Source organism: Miscanthus floridulus, chromosome 14 (assembly GCF_019320115.1).
Source record: "Miscanthus floridulus cultivar M001 chromosome 14, ASM1932011v1, whole genome shotgun sequence".
Classification (NCBI taxonomy): domain Eukaryota; kingdom Viridiplantae; phylum Streptophyta; class Magnoliopsida; order Poales; family Poaceae; genus Miscanthus; species Miscanthus floridulus.
This window is the reverse complement of record NC_089593.1, coordinates 93,754,458-93,773,227: the sequence shown is the minus strand read 5'-3', so window position 1 is coordinate 93,773,227 and position 18,770 is coordinate 93,754,458. Positions and strand designations below refer to the sequence as shown.

The following is an 18,770-nucleotide window of genomic DNA, read 5'->3' as shown; positions in this document are numbered from 1 at the left end:
TCACGTGGATCCTATCCCGTGGCTATTCCATGTTTATAGTTGGAGTTGGTTACCATAACAACTCCCTGTTGTAATTGTGTTGTACTCTTGTACTCCTATATAATGAAACACCGAGGACCTTTAGGAGGGATCTCTTCCTGCATATATTTTACAGCAACCATGGCTCGCTAGCTGCTACTGCTACATCGCGCTGAGCTAAGAAATCGCTGCAATCGCCCCAGCATGGCCATGTCCCTCACATGGCGCTGAAGCAGCATTTGCCTAGGGCGGTGAGCTAGACAGACGGCGGTAGCAGAGGAGACAGACGGCAGCTATGACTAACTGCAGTAGTAGGACGAGGAGCGGATGCAGCCGAACGTTGCCAACCACAAGACGAGCATAGAGACCATTCAGCGTTAGGCCGTTAATTGGGGGGAGTGACCCAACGAAGACGTAGTCGTCCAAGTCGATTTTCCTATATTCCATATTGGGGTAGAGGATGTCCATGATTGCTTTCTTATCATCAAAGCTGACGTTGTTGCTGCTGCACTGGAGGATGCACCTGATGATTTCGTTATCACGAAGAGTCTGCCCGACGGCACTGAGCGCCTCAGCTTGCTGCTTGAGCCGAAGGATGTACTACCTGCTCAGGGGCCGCGCTTCTTCCTTCTGTTCGATCCTGACCAAGTGTCGTTCAAAGAAAGTTGCCCACTGCTAAAAAAAATAAGCAATAGGAGTAGAAAAATCAGTATATGTTTCTTATCTAAATAAACCTATAAATAATAACAAAAACGTCTAATAGGGATATATAGGGATGCCAGTGGTGACACCAATCGGAGGTAGTGGGTAGCTCAGCCTCGAGCACCTTTGGATGGCCGCCCCTACCACGAGCCCTGACCCCTTACCAAATTCCTCTCCTCTAGTACAAGGTAAATGAAAACAAAATTGCTATGTAAATTTGTTGTGAAAGTGATTGTCATTTTGATTGACAAATGCATTTCAAATGAATTTGATGCTATATTAATTTGTTGTGAATACTATGTCAATTTGTTGTCGATGGTCTGACAATGGCTATGTAAATTTTATTCATCTAGTCTGACAATGCCTATGTAAAATTTATTCGTGCTTGACAATGCCTATGCCAATTTGGTCAATTGCTATGTCAATGGTTTGGAAATTGCTATGAGTTGAGTTCCAATATCTGAAAAGGCATATTTATCTCATAATACAGTTTCATAAATAATATAATGTTTCTATGTTTGTAAATATATCGTAACAAAAAGTATCAAAGTTGTATTTTGGAGAATGTGTTCATGTCTAAAATGTGTTTTTTTGGTACACAGGGACTAGCCTTTTATGTGCTAACCCAGTATTTCTAGTGTGCAAAAATGCTAGTGGGCATGATTGCGCGTAGCTGCATGTTCTATATATGTGTTTCGCTGTTCTTAACACTTCAAGATTCACGACAAACTGACTAGTTCAACCGAAAAGCTTAAAATGATGAAGAAGGGTGGACGATTCATTTATACTTGACACATTCCACATTAACATGAACTTTAAAGCAATGTGCGGTGGCAACTGGACGATAATGCAAGAGGGCATACTAAAAACTGCTCTAAAAGTTACCTCGTTTTTGGCGGCTGCAAGGTCCACCTATCATGCTTCTTGCACCATGTTTGCAATTCATTATTAAAACTTATTTCATAATTCTCCAATGCAGTAAGTTGAGTTAACGGGAACATCACAACCTCCCCGTCACCAGAAATTGCAGAAAGAAATGGTGACCAATCGAATTGTTCTTTTGGACCATCAAAGCACAAATCTATTTTCAGTGATCGCAGTGATACCAGGAAACTGATGCCGTCTGGCAATTTTCCCAGTCCATAGTTTGAAATTTCCAATACCTCAAGAGCAGGGAGAAATCCGAGCAGTGCCCACTGGTTGGGTTGCAGCTGGCAGCTTGTAACATGCAGTTTTGATAGTGTCAAAGAGGATGGTGATCCTGCATCATATTGACTTGCTATAATTTCATCACTCGCTTGGATTCTCCATTCAATTGCTCTAGGCAGGCATGGTGTCAACCTTAACTTAGGGCAGCCACAGATTTCCAACTTGTTAAGACTGGGGAACATGAACTCACCATTCAGTGGAACCTTGGTAATCCACTCTTCTAAGGTGTCAAGATCTACTAGTGTGAACTCTTTTAGTTTCTTAAATGCTCCACTTCCCCCACAAATTTCAGTTCCCAGTTTCCTGAAGATTGGCATCCTCTTTAGAATCAACCGCTCTAGATTTGGTAATTGGCCAAACACCGGTAGTTGTTCACATCTCGGTAAATCTACCATCTCAATGCAAACAAGATGCAGTAGACATGATTCCATACACATCATCCATCCAGAAAAGGAAGTTGCCATGTAGCCTTGTACTTTTATAAACATGAGATTTTCAGGAGGCTGGAGTCCTTGGAGCAAAGCCTCATCCTCCAGAAAGCGTTCAGCTGCTGGTGTCCATGCCAATGCCAATTTGGAAAGTATTGACTTACCTGCCAAATTTACTGCATCCACTTCTTCGATACTTGTCACATTTTCAAGGCATACAATTTCTAGCTCTGCAGGATATACAGATTGCAGGCGTGAAATATTGCTGGAAGTGCCTGAATCTGTTCTTTGAACAATAAACTTGGGCAACATTAGCACATGATTCTTAAGCTGAGACTCCCTGAGACGCTGTTGCAACCATGGTCCGCACTCATGTATTAGCAGAAACTTGAGGCTGGCCATTCCGCATAGACTTTCTGGAAATCTCTCGATCCAGTGACATCTCGAGAGATCTAAAGTATGGAGATTTTTTAGATTGTTGATAGATTCAGGTATACGCATGAGACTTGGACAACGGGACAGGTTTAGATACTGTAGCTTAGTAAGACAACAGAGAGTGACAATATCAAACCATAGACCAAGTCTTAAGCAATCTGACAGGTTCAAATACTGAAGTTCACATAGCCTTCCAAAAGACTTGGGCAAAGAACAAAGATCAGTACATTTTGCCAGATTCAAATGTGATAGATTTATCAGCTCACCAAAAGACTCTGGTAACGAACAGAGGCTACTACAACCACTTAGGTCTAAATGTAGCAAGCTTTTGAGTTTGTCCACTGACTCAGGCAAAGTTTTGAGTAGTGAGCAATTCGCCAGGTATAAATGTGAGAGGTCCATCAGGTCACCTGATGATTCTGGCAGTGAACACAGGTTACAGCACCCTGACAGGTCCAGCCGAAACAAGTTTCTGAGTTTGTTTACTGAATCTGGCAAAGTATTGAGATGAATACAATTCCCCAGGTTCAAATCTGTGAGGTTTGTCAGGTCGCCGAATGATTCTGGTAATGAACAGAGGTTACAACACCCAGATAGGTCTAGATGTACCAAGCTTCTGAGTTTGTTTACTGACTTGGGCAAAGCTTTGAATAGAGAACAATTTGCAAGGTTTAAATGTGAGAGGTTTTCCAGGTCACCGAATGATTCTGGTAATGAACATAAGTTACAACACCCAGATAGGTCTAGATGTAGCAAGCTTCTGAGTTTGTTTACTGACTCGGGCAAAGCTTTGAGTAAAGAACAATTCGCAAGGTTTAAATGTGATAGGTTTATCAGGTCTCCGAATGATTCTGGTAGTGAAGAAAGGTTACAAGACCCAGATAGGTCTAGATGCAGTAAGCTTCTAAGTGCCTTAACTGAGTCGGGCAGCATTGAAATTTTGGAGGAACCACTTATGTTCAAATACATTAGCTTTGAAAGGCTAGTGACATCCTCAGGAACTGATTCATGTTGCATCCCACGAGCACCAAGGTACCTCAATTGCTTCAATTTACCAATAGATGCTGGAAAGCTTCCACTGGAAAACATGCTTAAATCCAAGACACGCAAGGATTTACTATATAAGGACGGATGAATTTCCGCAGAGTAAAAAATATGCAGAGATCTTAATTTGGTAGGAACATAATCACATAAATCTATTTGTCTTGTACCATTGACTACTAATGCATACCGGTGATTGCCATTTCTAGAAGTGTATCCCTTTTTACCATCCACGAAAAGCAGTTCATCTCCAAGAACAGATCTAGCAAGATCATGAATTAAATCGTGCATGCTAAGCAGCATAGAGTTATGTGTGTCCTCCTTGGTTACCTGCAATAAATAGATTATATTAATTAAACTAATCCAAAAGTGCCACCCTGCATTTTTAGTCCATATACCAGTTAAATTTCCAAGGTCAAGAGACCCAGGTTCGATTATCTCTCCTATAAGCCCTTTTTTTAGCAAATATCCACCTGAACTTTTGCTTAGGTTTGATTTTTGCTCTCCATGCTCGGGACAGTTTTACTTGGCACTGCCTGTGACGGCAAATGTAAGTCTATTTTAGTTTTTCCTTTTTTTTTCTGAATTTTCACCAATTTGTAAAGTTTCACATTGATTGATAACACAAGGTTGAGGCTCATAAACTCATCATGAAAAATATTTTCGTAGTATATAACTATCTCCATTTAAGATTATTTATTTTTATGGATACTGCTAGCCAAAAAGTCATTGGAGACTGGGTCGATGTACAAATAAACTTATATTTATGATTAATTAGAGGAAGTAGTATGCATGTTTTAAAAAATAACTTAAAATAGGAAATCACACCAAGGATGGTTAGGATTTGGATGCCAAGAGTAGTGAGGTATATACTACTATTAATCACTCACCAAGGATGTTGGCCTTGAGTATTGGAGAAAGGACATTCCTAGTAGCTCGTTCACATAGTTTTCCCCAATCTTCTCAAGTGTCAATTGTTCTCCAGGGCTGGATGGAATGAATCCAAGAGATATCCACTGCTGAATTAGATCACCCCTATGTATTTCACAGCCTTTAGGAAACACTGAGCAATAGGAAAAGCAAAGCTTCAAGTAATCAGTCATCTGGTAGTAACTAAGCTTCAGCGATGGTAGCATATCGGTGGTTGAGGAGCCATCCCAAATATCACTATCCCTCACATTTCTCCACTCCTCGACACTTTTGTTGCGCAGCATAAACCCAACAGCTTGAACTGCCATTGGCACTCCTTGGCACTTCTTTGCAATATCCCACCCAATTTTGTCCAACGCATTTTTATCTTCTCTGCAGGAGAAACCAGATTGAAAAGCCATATGTTTGAACAATGTCCAGCAATGATCATCAGACAATGGCTTCAGCTTGTATGGTGTAACAGTGCCTATGTTCCTTGCAACTTCTTCAGTTCGTGTTGTTACAATGATCCTAATCTTGCTTTTCTCCTTGATGTTACTTAACATCAGCCTTAAATTATCCAACTGAAAGAAGTTGCTCTCCCATACATCATCCAAAACAATCAAGCAACTTCTGCCACCCAATGTCTCCTCTAGACAATTACTTACAGACTGTAGACCATCCAAACCCTCAACAGGTTGTTTGAATTGTGATATTATACTTTTGCCAATCATTTCCAAATCAAAATGAGGAGACACATAAACCCATACTCGCAGATCGAAATCTTGCATCTGATCATCATTGAAAACCAATTTAGCTAGTGTGGTCTTACCAATACCCCCGAACCCAAAGATAGGGATTACTAGTGTTTCTTGTTCCTCATCTGATTTTAGTAATGTTACAATGTCATCCTTCTCTTTCTGCCTTCCAACGATAGTTGCTCTATTGATCTTTGATGTTGTTTGTCTCTTCTTGATTTCTTCGTGGTCTGTTGAAGAGGCATCTAGGTTGAATGCAAACTGTGTCCGCTGTGCGGCTATCTTTGTTAACTTTTCTCTCATATTCTTCAGCTTTTTACCCATAGTAAGCTTGGCAACAGAGCTAGAGATCTTCCCCTGTTCAATATGAAATCATTCAAACCCAGTTTTAAAAGGGGGGAAAACAGACAAATTACCTAAATAACTGATGCAACAGCTTGTTAGCAGATGAATAAAAAATATAGGACGCATGTAGGGGTTTAAAAGAATGTAGACAAACAAACAGCATCCTATTCCTAGCATCTGTGTTGGGCCTCCTTTGTGGTAGGACTATCACCTATGCACCCAATCAAACGCGCCCCAAGTTAGTTCATTGGTACGCAATACTAGCATTCCAATTGGTATTGCTATCGTTGGGCCTCCTTTGTTGAGGTATCATGACAGTTAATATTCTCTTCTTCCGTAGAGCAATGGGTATAAAATAAATTTTCACCGCCATTGAACCCATCAAAGGGACTCTTGGTACATGACAGTGAACGGGTGGAAGTTCTTCCAATATGCGTCCTCTCTGCCCACTTGCCGCAGTTGATGAAGGATCCAGTGCAAGCCATCCTAGATCTTGCCGGCGAAGGGCGATGGTGGACTAGTATGGGACCCAAATTACCAAATCTGTGCCTTATAACTTTAGATAAAGATGTTTAGTGATGTGTGTGCGTATATATAGATTGATACTGGATTCCAAGTACTACTTATTATGACTGGGATCTATCAGGATTATTGCTGCAGCAGTTCATCAAGACACTAAACAGGATACTAATATGTGGGGGGAAATGAGCTTTTTTTCATTTATAGCACAAGCGAGAAGACTTACCTTTGTCAATTTGACTTCAAATTCATCGAACATGTCGGAGATTTCGTAGGCGGCGTCCTTGAGCATCTTAAGCCAAAGGTTGACCGCTTCCTCCCTGACGGATCGCCTCTCGGCATCCCTCAGTACGGCTTGCACTATCCCCAGCGTGCTCTTGATTTCCTCCATATCTCGCTCCAGATTCCATCGCGCCTTGATCTGCTGCCCGACAGCGGATCCCAGCTTGAGCGACACCTCCTTGAGCACTACGGACGCGAGCGCCTCCCCGACTCCAGCCAAAGCCATGGAGGGACGCCGGGCGCCGGAATGCCGGATGCGATGCGAACGACTCCGCACTGCTCACGGCACACCGCAGTAGCAGGCCAGGTCAACGGCAGCGTGGGCCCTCCGCCGCTCGGCGTAGGGAGGGAAATATAGGGCGTGTTTGCGACCCTGTACCTGGCCGGTGTGGCCAGCCCAACTGGCCCAGACCTGGGCAGGCCTGCCCTAAGTGGTACAACAGCTTTTGTTTGCGTCTATGTACCCAATGAGTTCGGTTCATGCGAGGCTGTGTTTATCATCGAAGAGGTAGCCGGGCTGAGAAGCTAACCGCCACCAACTACCATACCGAGATAGTGTTTGTCATTTGGCTGTGGTCGGCCAAACCCATAACAACAAACAGAAATGGACATGAATGAAAGGAGAATGAGGTTGCTCTTCCATATCCGTTACAACAACAAATCAAAGTTTCAGCATGAAATAGTTGGTCTCAGACATGCTAATTTAACAATTCATGACATTACTGGCTACATGGGATAATCAAAGTCAGTAAAGAAGAACAGAAGCATGAGTCAGTCAAGTTTTGAAGTCAACAAACGAAAAAGTTCACAGAAATAGATAAGAGACAGCAAAATGATATGTAGCCAACTAATGTATCGATCCATTGTGTCATCATTGGCCAAAATACAACAACCATCAGCCTTGGCAAGCCGAGAAGGGCAACAAGTTAACAGAAAGCATGTAGCCAGCTAATACAGTTATCCTATTGTGTCATCATCGGCCTAATTAAAACAACAGCTGTGGCACATGAACAGCTTGAGTGACAGACCAACTACAACCATAAACAAGATCAAGATGACAGTATTTTTGCAACAGCCTTGTAGCCCAGGTGAATGAGGATAGATTTCAGAACTTTGACCTGTCATCAATTCATGAGATGCTGATGCATCCCCATGAGGGGCATGAATTGGTAACAGCAAGGGTTCTTGAGGTACCCTTGCATTAAAATCTCTAAGAGCATCATCATAGTTGTTGTACTTCTGATAGATAGCCTCTTCTTCCCTAAGCACTTGCTTAGCACACTCATACCATGTAAAATAAATCACAGGTTTCTTCCCTTCAAAGATCACATAGCATGGAGGCATTCTCTGAAACCAACCAAATATAGAACATGTAAGTGGTCTGAATGACATGTCTCAGTCAACCATTCAGTTTGAATGATGATGAACATCATCGGTAACTTGATAAAAAAATTATCCTCAGCTGTTATTTTCCTTGTTTAGTCATTGATGGCTACCAAGAATTATAAGAACCAAATAAAGAGGCAAATAAACAACAGTTGCACTCACTGCCATCAGCCATCACAAGAGGATATTGTTGCTGTGGAGTACAACTGAGCATAAGTGTAGAATGAAAGGACAGGCAAATAAAGAAGAAAGCACAACACTGTAAACCATCAAAACAAGAATAAGGTAGCCACCTCAAGTTTGTTTTATGCATTATAGGCCTTTAAGGCCATGTTCGGCTTACCCCATATTCGGCTTATTCGGCTTCTTTTTTCAGCCGGAACGGTGTTTTTCTCTCACAATAATTCAGCCGGAACAGTGTTTTTCAGCCAATTTCAGCCAAGTTTCAGACCAGCGAACGGGGCCTAAATCCCATAGTTACCACCAGAGGCATAAACAACAAAAATATGCAACTAGTTATCAAATAAAAAGTAGCCAACAGAGGCTACAAATAAGTTTTTTACAATACCAAGTTCAGCCTAACAGTCAAGGGCTCAAATGTTCCCAAATCCTTGCCTATTGTTAGCCACCCTCCTAGGCAAACTACACCATCAAAGTCAAGTGTCAAAAGAACAAGCAGACTGCACAAAAGGTCCTGTTGTCAAAAGAAGAGAGAATGGGTGAGGAGAGATGGAGGAACTATACATCTCTACAGTCAACCCCCTCCTAGCCTTCTAGCCCTTCATGTGTAGTGGAACTACACATAGTAGTTTTTGGCCAGGAAGGTCCTAAGCCAAAGGGCCCTGTGGGCATCACTCATGTTCACAAAGCCCCTGCCTTGGGTCTTATTGTCCAAGAGGAAGGTGTAGGCAACAATAAATGCCTCCTCACTGAAGCCAGGCATCTCCATCACAGCAAGGTACAGATTGGCATCAACATGGGCAGGTCCAGTCTCCCTAAGAGCATTGGCCACATTGTTCACAGCATCTGACATGTTAGTCAACATGAGCATCTCCTTCTCAAAGAAGTTCTCTCTCTTCCTCTTTGGGCCAGCAGCTAAAGAGGTAGGAAGCAGTTCGGTGGCCTTGCTATCCCCTCCCTATTCACTAGGACTGTGGTGTGGGTCAAAGGAGGACCATCAGCCTTGGCACCAACACTGTCAGCCTGGTTCTGCCCTAAGGCTTCACCAGACCCAAGTGCAAACTTGCCTGTGGCCATGGCATTAGCAAAGATAGCCTCCATCTCAGTGTAGAACCTAATAGGGCAGTTAAGAAACTCTGCATCTTTAGGATGGTCCTACAGAGTTGGGCAAATGTAGTTTAAGAAGGACAAATGTAGGTAGTCAAGGCAAAGACGAGATCAAACTGCTACCTTGTAGTGGCCAAGGTAGTGCTCTTGCTCAAGCATGATAGCATGAGCCTGGTCATCCCAAAGAGCAGCATTAAGGTCCTTCAACTTGCTCACCCTAGCTCATTTCTGCCTCCACTTTCTCAAGTGGTTGTACACTTGAGTTGGGCTAACAACCTCCCCACAGAACTGCTTAAGGGCTTTGGCCACAGAATTCACATCTTTGTCCTTGAAAACCTTCTCAGGCCTGCTACCATCACTAACAAGGGCAGCCATCCTCCTTAGCACAAAGCCAGAGGTGGTGTTGGTCCACCTCATTGCCCTCATAGCCCCATTCCCAGCTACAGGAACAGCAACATCAACAGGGTTTGCTGCACCTGGAGCAGCACCAGCACCAGCACTAGCTGCAACAGGGGCAGCAGCACTAGCACTAGCACCAGCTACAACAGGGGCAGAACCACCATTGATGAGCTACTCCATCACTAAAGTACCAACAACAAACCCACCCTCAAATGCACCTGAATCCATCCTAGGACTGGCATGTAATAAATCAACAACAGAATTAGTCAAGAACAGACTGACAACAATATTAATAGTTGTATGAACTAACCACAGACTAACAGATCATGAAGAACAGAATGTTTCAAGAATAGAATGAATGAAGCATAAAATTGGTCTCAGCTTTGTCCACCAAATTATTACATCACCATGACACACATAAGTTCCATAGCAGGGTACAGAAACTAAATTCAAGAACATATTACATCAACTAGTGTTTGTTTCCCTCCCTTCCCACATAGCATTGTAAATGGCATCCCTTATTTCAGCCATGTCAACAGAGTCTTGGTTCAGATGGGCTGGGGGCAGGTTGGTTGGATCAGTAGAACTAGTGAAACCTTCCTCATCAGGAACTACTTCATCAATGCCAAAACCTAGGATCCAGTTATGCAAAATGGCACAGGCAACTACAAGCTTCACTTGTGTCCTATACTTGTGGAAGGGTTTATTGTCCAAGATCCTAAACTTGCCCTTCAGTGCACCTATAGCCCTCTCCACAGTCACTCTAAGTGATGAGTGCCTAAGGTTGTAGAGCTCCCTTACATTGGTGGGCCTGTTCCTTGGGCCATACTCAGACAAATGGTACCTAACCCCCCTGTAGGGAGGTAGGAAACCATTTTTGCATGCATACCCAGCATCTACCAAGAACATTTTACCTACACAAGACATCTACTGTGAGAGTGTGTGTTAATAGGCCATGGAATATGTAATTAGTGTTGGTGTGCAATTACCTTCTAGCAAACTCAAGCCATCTTCCCTGGCTACAGCATCTGCCAAAACAGTTGCATCATGGGCAGAGCCCTCCCAGCCAGCCAGGACATAAGTGAATTTTAGATCACAATTCACAGCTACCATCACATTTTGGGTGGGATCCTTTTTCCTACCCCTAAAAGCTTGTTGCATGCGCCTAGGAACCCTTGCTAGGAAATGAGTGCCATCTATAAAGCCAATGACATCCTAAAAAGCATGGGTCAGTCATTGCAATAGGTCTAATGTAACTAATGAACCCAAGGTATACAATTACCTTAAAATATGGATTCTATGTATGGCTTCCAAGAATCCTTGGGTGAGTGGTAGTGCTAGCTGGCTTTATCATTTCATTCCTAAGCTCACCCACAGTATACAACACCTGATGGAAGTGCTTGTGGATAGTTTAGATGGACCTCCTAAAGGATTGGTGGACAACCCTAAATCTTTGGTTGTGCCCTACAACATGTAAAAACATGGCAACCTACTCTTCTACTGACACTCCTCCCTATCAGTGACAAGACTCCTCTCTCTAAAAGTTCTCACTAACTTAAAAAAAGCAACTCTCTTCATCCTAACCATAGAAATACACTCTGAATCAGTGGAATTGTATATCATTCTCAGTGTTCTTTGTCTATGCTGTTCATTTTCATCCCTAATCAGGGCCAGTGCTATAGGATCAGGCAGTGGGGTTTTAGGTTTAGGGGTTTTCTTTTTTAGCCTAGTGGATACAAAGGTAACCATAACAACAGTCAAGGCAGCTGCCTTCCTACATAGCATGTCACGGCTCAAAGACAGATCCATCTACAAGCATGTAAAAATGTAACATGATTTCAGTTAATGAGCCCTGCTAGGCATCAACATGACTGTGAAATGAATGCATGCCAACAAAAGCACGGCTGCATCTTTATGTGATGCCTCCCAGTACTATGTGGACAACATCATCGATCAATGATGGAACAAAAAACTCAGAGCAATAGTAATCAGAAACAGATCAACATCCCTAATAGATCAAGAACAGCAAGGTATAAGTAACACTAACAACTGCATCAAACAGTTATGAACAGCAAGGTACAATACAAATCTGAAACAGATCAACAACCCTAACAGATCACGAGCCCAACAGATCAAGAACAGCAAGGTACAGGTAACCCTAATAGGAGCATGAAGCAGTTATAACAAGTATGAAACCCTAACAGATCATGAACAGCAACGAACAAGAAACCCTAATAGGTTCGAGAAGCACCACAAAAAAGAAGATTAGGGGTCAATTTCACCTTGGCTCGGGGTCCAAACAATGGAGAGGAGGCAGATCTAGAAGTAGAGGATGCAGATCGGGAAAAAGATGAAGCAGATGCAGATGGAAAAGAAGAGGAACACCACTGCCACGGAGTCCCAGCAGCAGCAGGAGCGGGGAAGCAGCGAAGAAACTCGGTGCCGGTGACCTAACCCACAACCAGCCAGAGGTCATCGCCGCCGCCGCCATGCACCACAACTCACCGCCGGTCTCTCACGAGGGAGGTGGAAGAGCAAGCACCGAGTGGAAGAAAGAGAGAGTGGAGAGTGGGAACCTGTATATAAAGGCCAGAGAAATCGCTGCCATTTCGCTTTGCGCGCGGCGGCCAGAGCGGGAGCGGAGAGCGGGGACACGCGTGAAGACATTTCCCCTTCCCGCCAGAGCCCACGCGAGCCACCCCGCCGCCGCCCAAAATCGCCCGCATGCGTCGCAGACGAGCTCGGCTCCGAAGAAACGAGGGTTTTGGTCGTTTCCAGAGAGCCAGGCGGAGAGGTCGAGTGTTGCTCTATGAAGCCAGGCTCGCTTGCAGGCCATCGACCACAAACATGGCAACTTGTAGCCCATGGGCACAGTTGGGCCTCTAGGCCAGGGTCGCAAACGCGCCCATATATGGCCAGCAGCCCAAGCCCGTCGGCCCGGCCCAAGGCCCTTTTTTTTGCCTGGCCCAAGCTTGGCCCAACGGCGAGCGAGCCCAGGCTGACATGGCCCGGAGGAGTAGGCCATGCCTGGGCCTTACTCCAGGCATGTGGCCCGGCACAGCATGGCCTGCTAAAAGCTTTAGGCCCGATAGAGGCCCGCTAGTCATAATATATATAGCTGCTCTAATTCCAAACCCTAACTCTCTCTATCAGCCGCCATAGCCACCATTGCCTTCCTTTTGACTCGAGCAGTCACGCACCTCGGGTCCTCGCGCGTCGCGCTGCTGCCTCCCGCATCCCTTCCCTTCTCTCATGGGTCTCCTCTCCCCTCTCCTCGACTTGCACAGCCGTAAGGAAGCTGACACGGCCGCCCGGGGCACCACCTCCACCTCCACTCCACTCCGCCTCCACGATCCCTCCATCCGGCCTCCCCCATCCCCGGCCACGTCGCCCGCCTCCATCTCCACTCCACTCCGCCTCCCCCCCATCCCCATGCCGCCGCCTCCAGAGCTCCACCTCCACCACGCGACGGCATCGAGTGCGACGGCCGCCGCCGCCTCCATGGCCCCGCGCGTCTGGCTGTGGCTGCCTCCTCCGCGCCCCCTGCACGGCTTCGAGCAGAGCAACCTCCATCCCCTCTGCGGCGCCAACCCCACTCCTCCTTGGCTCCTCCCTATCCCTCGACCATGCTGAAGTCTAGCACGACAGCAGCGCCGGCGTCGAGCACGGCAATGGCCGCCTCCTCCACGACCCCCCGTGCGTCTGGCCACCTCCTCCGTGTCCCCCTGCTGTGGCTTCGAGCGGAGTGGCCTCGATCCGGCCTTCTACGCCCTCGATTCGGCCGCTACTTCGCTGGACTCACCTCCTCCGCCAGCTACTTCGCCGGATCCGACATCAAGCGACCTGGGGGGAGCTCGTCGGCGTCTGCCACCACCTCTACTCCTTGCCTCCCCCTCCTCTCTATCGCATTTGGTGGGCCTCAGGGTGGCCCGACCTGCTAAAAAGGCTGGGCTCATCGGGCCGGCCCGGCACGGAAATTGGCCTGACAGGCCGTGCCTAGGCCATCGGCCAGGCACGATGGACTGGTGCGGCATGGCCCGGTGGCCCGATGGGCCCTTCTGTGTCGTGCCCTATCGGGCCATGCCTAGCACGGGCCCATGCCGTGTCGGACCGAGCCAGCCCGTTGGTCATCTATGGGGGAAAGCTACCATGGCGGACGACACGCATGCGCTTTCTATTCGACGTGGCGGCTTCTGTTTCATTACGCGGAAACTTCCGACGGTCTCCACGATATAAGCTTCCCTCGTCTTTCTCTGTACAAAATTTGTGACAGATTAATACTCTCTCACTCCAAAAGAAACACACATTAAACTTCTCAAAAAATTAGTTATACAAAAAATAGTATTAATATTGGTTTTATAACTTCAAATAAATAGGACATTCATGCCAAGTCTATCTACTCAAGCCTAGGAGGAGCTCGAAGCTATCCAAGAAGTTGTTGTACTTGTGGTCCTCAATGAATCGATGGATAAGAGTCAATCCTCTTTCTCTTTGGGATAGGTGAAGCTTGACTATGGGGTATCTACAGGCTGTTTAACTAAATCCAGTGTCAAACAAATCTTTTTTGGAAGCACACTGTTCAATCCCCAGTCTGTGAAGTTTGCGGGTTGTAGGATGAAACTTCAGAACACGTAATCAGTGGCTTCAGCATAGCAGTTGCCTTTTCGTCAGCATTAGGCATCGATCTGCCACCAGGGAGAAGCACCATGATTTGTACTCCACCGTCTACCCTATCCCTCTACCAAATAAGCATTTGGGCTGGTTGCTGAAGCTTTCCCGCACCCATATACACCACAAAGCCTAGTGAGAGCTCCCAATTCACCCTTCGTGGGATTTGAGGACATTTAACCACATCCATTGAGTTGGATAGCAATTTGAGCCTTGTGAGATTGTGCGTGAGCAAAATCTGAGTTGGAGCAACCCTTTGAGAACTTTGTGGTGATAGATAGTTCATGTGAAGCATTTGTTACTCTCTTGGAGCTTTGCTCCTAGACGACCTTAGGGTTGCCGGCGAGTCACCAAGGTGTGGTGCACACCCCAAAGTTTGTAAGGGTTGGTCTTCCTACTGAAAAAGGAAAGAAGACTCCTTAGTGGAAAGATGGAAAGAGATCACTTTGGACCTAGCCACGAGTTGACCTTTGATAGGTCACTCATCGGCTTTCACAACAGAGACGTACGACTCACTTGGTGAGGCCCGAAACTTCGGTCAAAAAAATCATTGCGTCTTCTCTGTTTGGTTTAGCTCACTCTCATTTTACATTGCATTTATTCCACATTTTTGAGCCACCATTTATATCTACTCAATTATCGTGTTTGTGGTTGTAGGGGCACCTTGTGAAAGTTGCATTTATATGAAACACACCCTGCAACACTTGTATTTGAAGAAGGGAAGAAAAGAGAGCAAAAACCAGGATCTAACACCTTGCTGCAGCGCTGCTCGAGGAAACCGCCCAGGGCAATTCTAGAACACGCAGCAGGCCAACTGGCTAGGCCGGTTCTACAGTGTTGTGCATTTTTCAATATCTATTTTTGCATGTCTAAATTTCATAAAAAGACTATTCACCCCCTCTAGGCATTGTTTAGGTCCTTTCAAATCAAGCATAAGATACTATATTGGTGTTCATCCTGTATTAGTCAATTACATCTGAACTATACGTAATTGTTGTGCCAAGGGTATGAAAGACTTATTTGGGTTTTGGCAATTGAGTGACAACATTAGTGGACTAACATGTTTCATTCGAGATGAAAGGTTAGGTTTAGTCCCCAAGCTTGTGTTGAGCAACATGAAGGCCATGGAGATCGAAGATGGCTAGGATCATGAAGTTCAAGGCTCAACATGAAGACACAAAGATATATCCCATGGTTATTTGCTTGATATTGTATCTACGTCCATGTTGAGGCAAGCCCTTCATCACCGCTCCTCTATAAGCTCAATGACCCTGAAGATTGGCTCCAATGTAGAACCAGAAAGGAACAAATTTACAGAGTGCAATTGCCACTGGACTAGCCTAACTGGCATTCTAATCTATAAATTATTGTGGCCCCATAGTGTACATTCTATCCATGAAGGTCACCATCCGATTCAACAGATTCCAGTGCAAATACTCCATAAGACAATGAGGTCATGCTTTCAGACTTTGTAGTACTGTAACTCATGTAAGTGCATATAAGAGACATAAGAGCGATTACAAGATAGGTCGTAGCACCAAGGAGAACCCTAACCCACAGACTCCCCAAGCGCCCCTAACGGGTGACTCGGAGGGCAACTGCACCGCCACCCTAGCCCCCCCCCTCTCCGGCTCTCCTTCGGCCGCCGTCACCGCCCTCCGGTGGCAGTGGCCACTAGCGACCAAGGCGCTGGTGGCTAGGGCACTAGAGGCCAGGGCTCTGCTGTCGGCCGGCCAAGCGCTATGGTGGCCACTACAAGGAAGCGGGAACCACCAACAAAGAAAAAGGACGAGCACGATATTGATTGCTCTTTGTGGATTGCACACTTGTGATTGTTGATTAATGCTTGAAATATTATTGTGACATATGGTCAGGGTGATCAAATGGAATGGACTGATTCAAATGTGATAATCGTTTGTGAGTTGATGGCTAAATAGGTTAGGAAGGGGAATCATCCAAATATGTAGCCCCATCAAATGGGTCTACTACAGAACCCAACGCTTCTACAATGGATGCAATCCGTGATGAGTTGGCCACCGCCCTTTCTTTTGTTTGGAGCTAGAATTATTGGAACACTTGGATTCATAGTTGTTATGGTTATCTATGGACAAATATTTGTATTTGAATTATGGCCTTTGTTTAATTTTCTATCATTCATGTTGCAATTTATGGGACAAAAGGATGGAGTTAGTTAACCAAAATATTTGTTTTCTACTTTCTCAGAAAAATTAAGTGCAATTTCTTATATTTTACATCGGATTTCATTTGGAAAATACTCACTTACAAATATGACCCGAGGACATCAAAACATACAACAAACATCAATTAGGGGAATAATAGACCATTTAAATGGAATCAACCCATTCCTGGAGATGGAGTTAGGCTATGTGCCAAACAATACCACATGCTCCACAAACTCCATAGTAGAGCTGCTTCATGGTGAAGTTGGTGGAGCAAAGCTACAAAAACTGGAGCAGAGCGTCCCAAACATGCCCTTAATATCCTCTTCTTCCATAGAGCAACGTTAATATTCTCTTCTTCCGTAGAGCAATGGGTATAAAATAATTTTTCACCGCCATTGAACCCATCAAAGGGACTCGTGTATCATGATAGTGAACAAGTGGAAGTTCTTCCAATGTGTGTCCTCTCTGCTCGACTGCTCCTTTTTATGAATGATCCAGTGCAAGCTATCCTAGATAAATCTTACCGGCGAAGGGCGACGGTGGACTAGCATGGGATCCAAATTACCAAATATGTGCCTTAACTTTATAAAGATGTTTAGTGATGTGTGTACCTATATATAGATATATAGATAGATGGAAGATTGAGTACTACTTAGGGATCTCAGGATTATTTTTTGAGGGAAGATCTATCAGGATTATTGCTGCAGCAGTTCATCAAGACACTAAATAGGATATTATTATGAGGGAAATGGGCTTTTTTCTTTCTTTTATGGCACAAGCGAGAAGAAGATTTACCTTTGTAAATTTGACTTCAAATTCATCGAACATGTCGGAGATTTCGTAGGCGGCGTCCTTGAGCATCTTAAGCCAAAGGTTGACCGCTTCCTCCCTCACGGATCGCCTCTCGGCGTCCCTCAATACGGCTTCCACTATCCCCAGCGTGCTCATGATGTCCTTCATGTCTTGCTCCAGATTCCATCGCACCTTGATCTTCTGCTCGATGGTGGATCCCAGCTTGCGCAGCACCTCCTTGAGCACTACGGACGCGAGTGCCTCCCTAACTCCAGCCAAAGCCATGGACAGACGCCGCAGATCGCTATATAGCAGCAGGCGGTTCATCAGTTTCCAACATCTCTCTCTAATAGGCATGTGATCCCACGAACTTCTAACTTCTTAATATAAGCTATCCATGTCATCTCCACATAATTTCATTCCAAATTTTTCAAAGTAATCTCCACATAATTCTATTCCAAAATTTTCACAATTCCACAATAACACACATGCATCTTCTAGTTATAGTAGCAAAAGAACTCTACCACTGGAGCACATTGTCGATGTTTTACCACCGGCAACCCGTCATGGGGTACCCAGGACGGTGATTTGTTCGGAGGGGTATCGGCGTTTGCAGGAACTCGATGGTAAACGTAGGGAGACAACGATTTATACTGGTTCGGCACGCTGGAAAGTCACGGCGCCCTACGTCCAGTCTGGTGTGGATAGTATATTGTGCCCTGCGCTATTTGTTGTGTTGCGAGGTATGTTGTGGTTGTGAGTTCTGTCGGTTATGTGTAGGTGCCGATCTAGGGACCCCTGCCCTCCTTTATATAGTCCAAGAGAGGCGGGAGTCCTAGTCGGTTATAAAGTAGAGATCCTAGTAGGATTACGTGTAACTAGTTCTAGTAGGATTACATGTAGGGAATCCTAGTTGGACTAGGTCTTCTTCTCTCTTCTCCATGGGAAACCCCATGGGTCCCGTATCGACAAGCCCCCGAGCATCTCATGGATAAGCTTCGGAAGCCTTCTTGTTCTTCTTGGTCTTCATTGAGTTGTTGTAAATCCGTTCCAGGTTCTTCTTGAAGTGAAACCTTGAGATGGTCTTCTTTGTCTTTTCTTCGGCTGATGTGCACTTTTGGACAAAAGTGCACTCAGTGAGTGTAGCCCCCGAGCCTCTTGCTTGTTGGGTCAAGAAGCCAGAGGGTCCCTTTAATCTTCTTGGTTGCTCCGAGTTCTTTTTCGGTGGGTGCAATTTTTTGTAAAAATTGCACTCACTGAGTGTAGCCCCCGAGCCTCTTGCTTTTGCTTGCAAAAGTTGGAGGGTCCAGATTCTTGTCTTCAAAAAATTTTTGGGGGTTATGTATCCCGCAGCCCCTGAGCCTTCTCCAAGTACTTTTCTTTAGAATAGAAATCGGATGAAGGATCTT

The 18,770-nt window shown here is 45.1% G+C and overlaps 1 protein-coding gene across 2 annotated transcripts; it reads right to left on the bottom strand.

Annotated features, from left to right (window-relative positions):
* On the bottom strand, positions 1 to 6,990 carry LOC136504828 (putative disease resistance protein RGA3). Of its 2 annotated transcripts, none has more exons than XM_066499852.1 (4): positions 6,591 to 6,990; positions 4,724 to 5,857; positions 1,606 to 4,163; positions 1 to 690 (listed from the first exon to the last, which is right to left on the bottom strand). In XM_066499852.1, the coding sequence occupies exons 1-4, from the start codon at positions 6,870 to 6,872 to the stop codon at positions 627 to 629; spliced, it is 4,038 nt and encodes a 1,345-aa protein (XP_066355949.1). In that variant the 5' UTR covers positions 6,873 to 6,990; the 3' UTR covers positions 1 to 626. The 2 variants fall into 2 exon arrangements, with proteins under 2 accessions (XP_066355949.1, XP_066355948.1); XM_066499851.1 differs by having other exon boundaries at positions 2 to 693; positions 6,591 to 6,989.
* Positions 6,991 to 18,770: the final 11,780 nt, after the last annotated feature.

Excerpts from the sequence above, each read along its gene's own strand:
- LOC136504828 (XM_066499851.1), bottom strand. The coding sequence starts at position 6,872 with ATGGCTTTGGCTGGAGTCGGGGAGGCGCTCGCGTCCGTAGTGCTCAAG. Across the intron at positions 5,858-6,590 it reads TTGAAGTCAAATTGACAAAG|GGGAAGATCTCTAGCTCTGT; the intron begins GTAAGTCTTCTC and ends CATATTGAACAG. Across the intron at positions 694-1,605 it reads TTGCAGCCGCCAAAAACGAG|CAGTGGGCAACTTTCTTTGA; the intron begins GTAACTTTTAGA and ends TATTTTTTTTAG.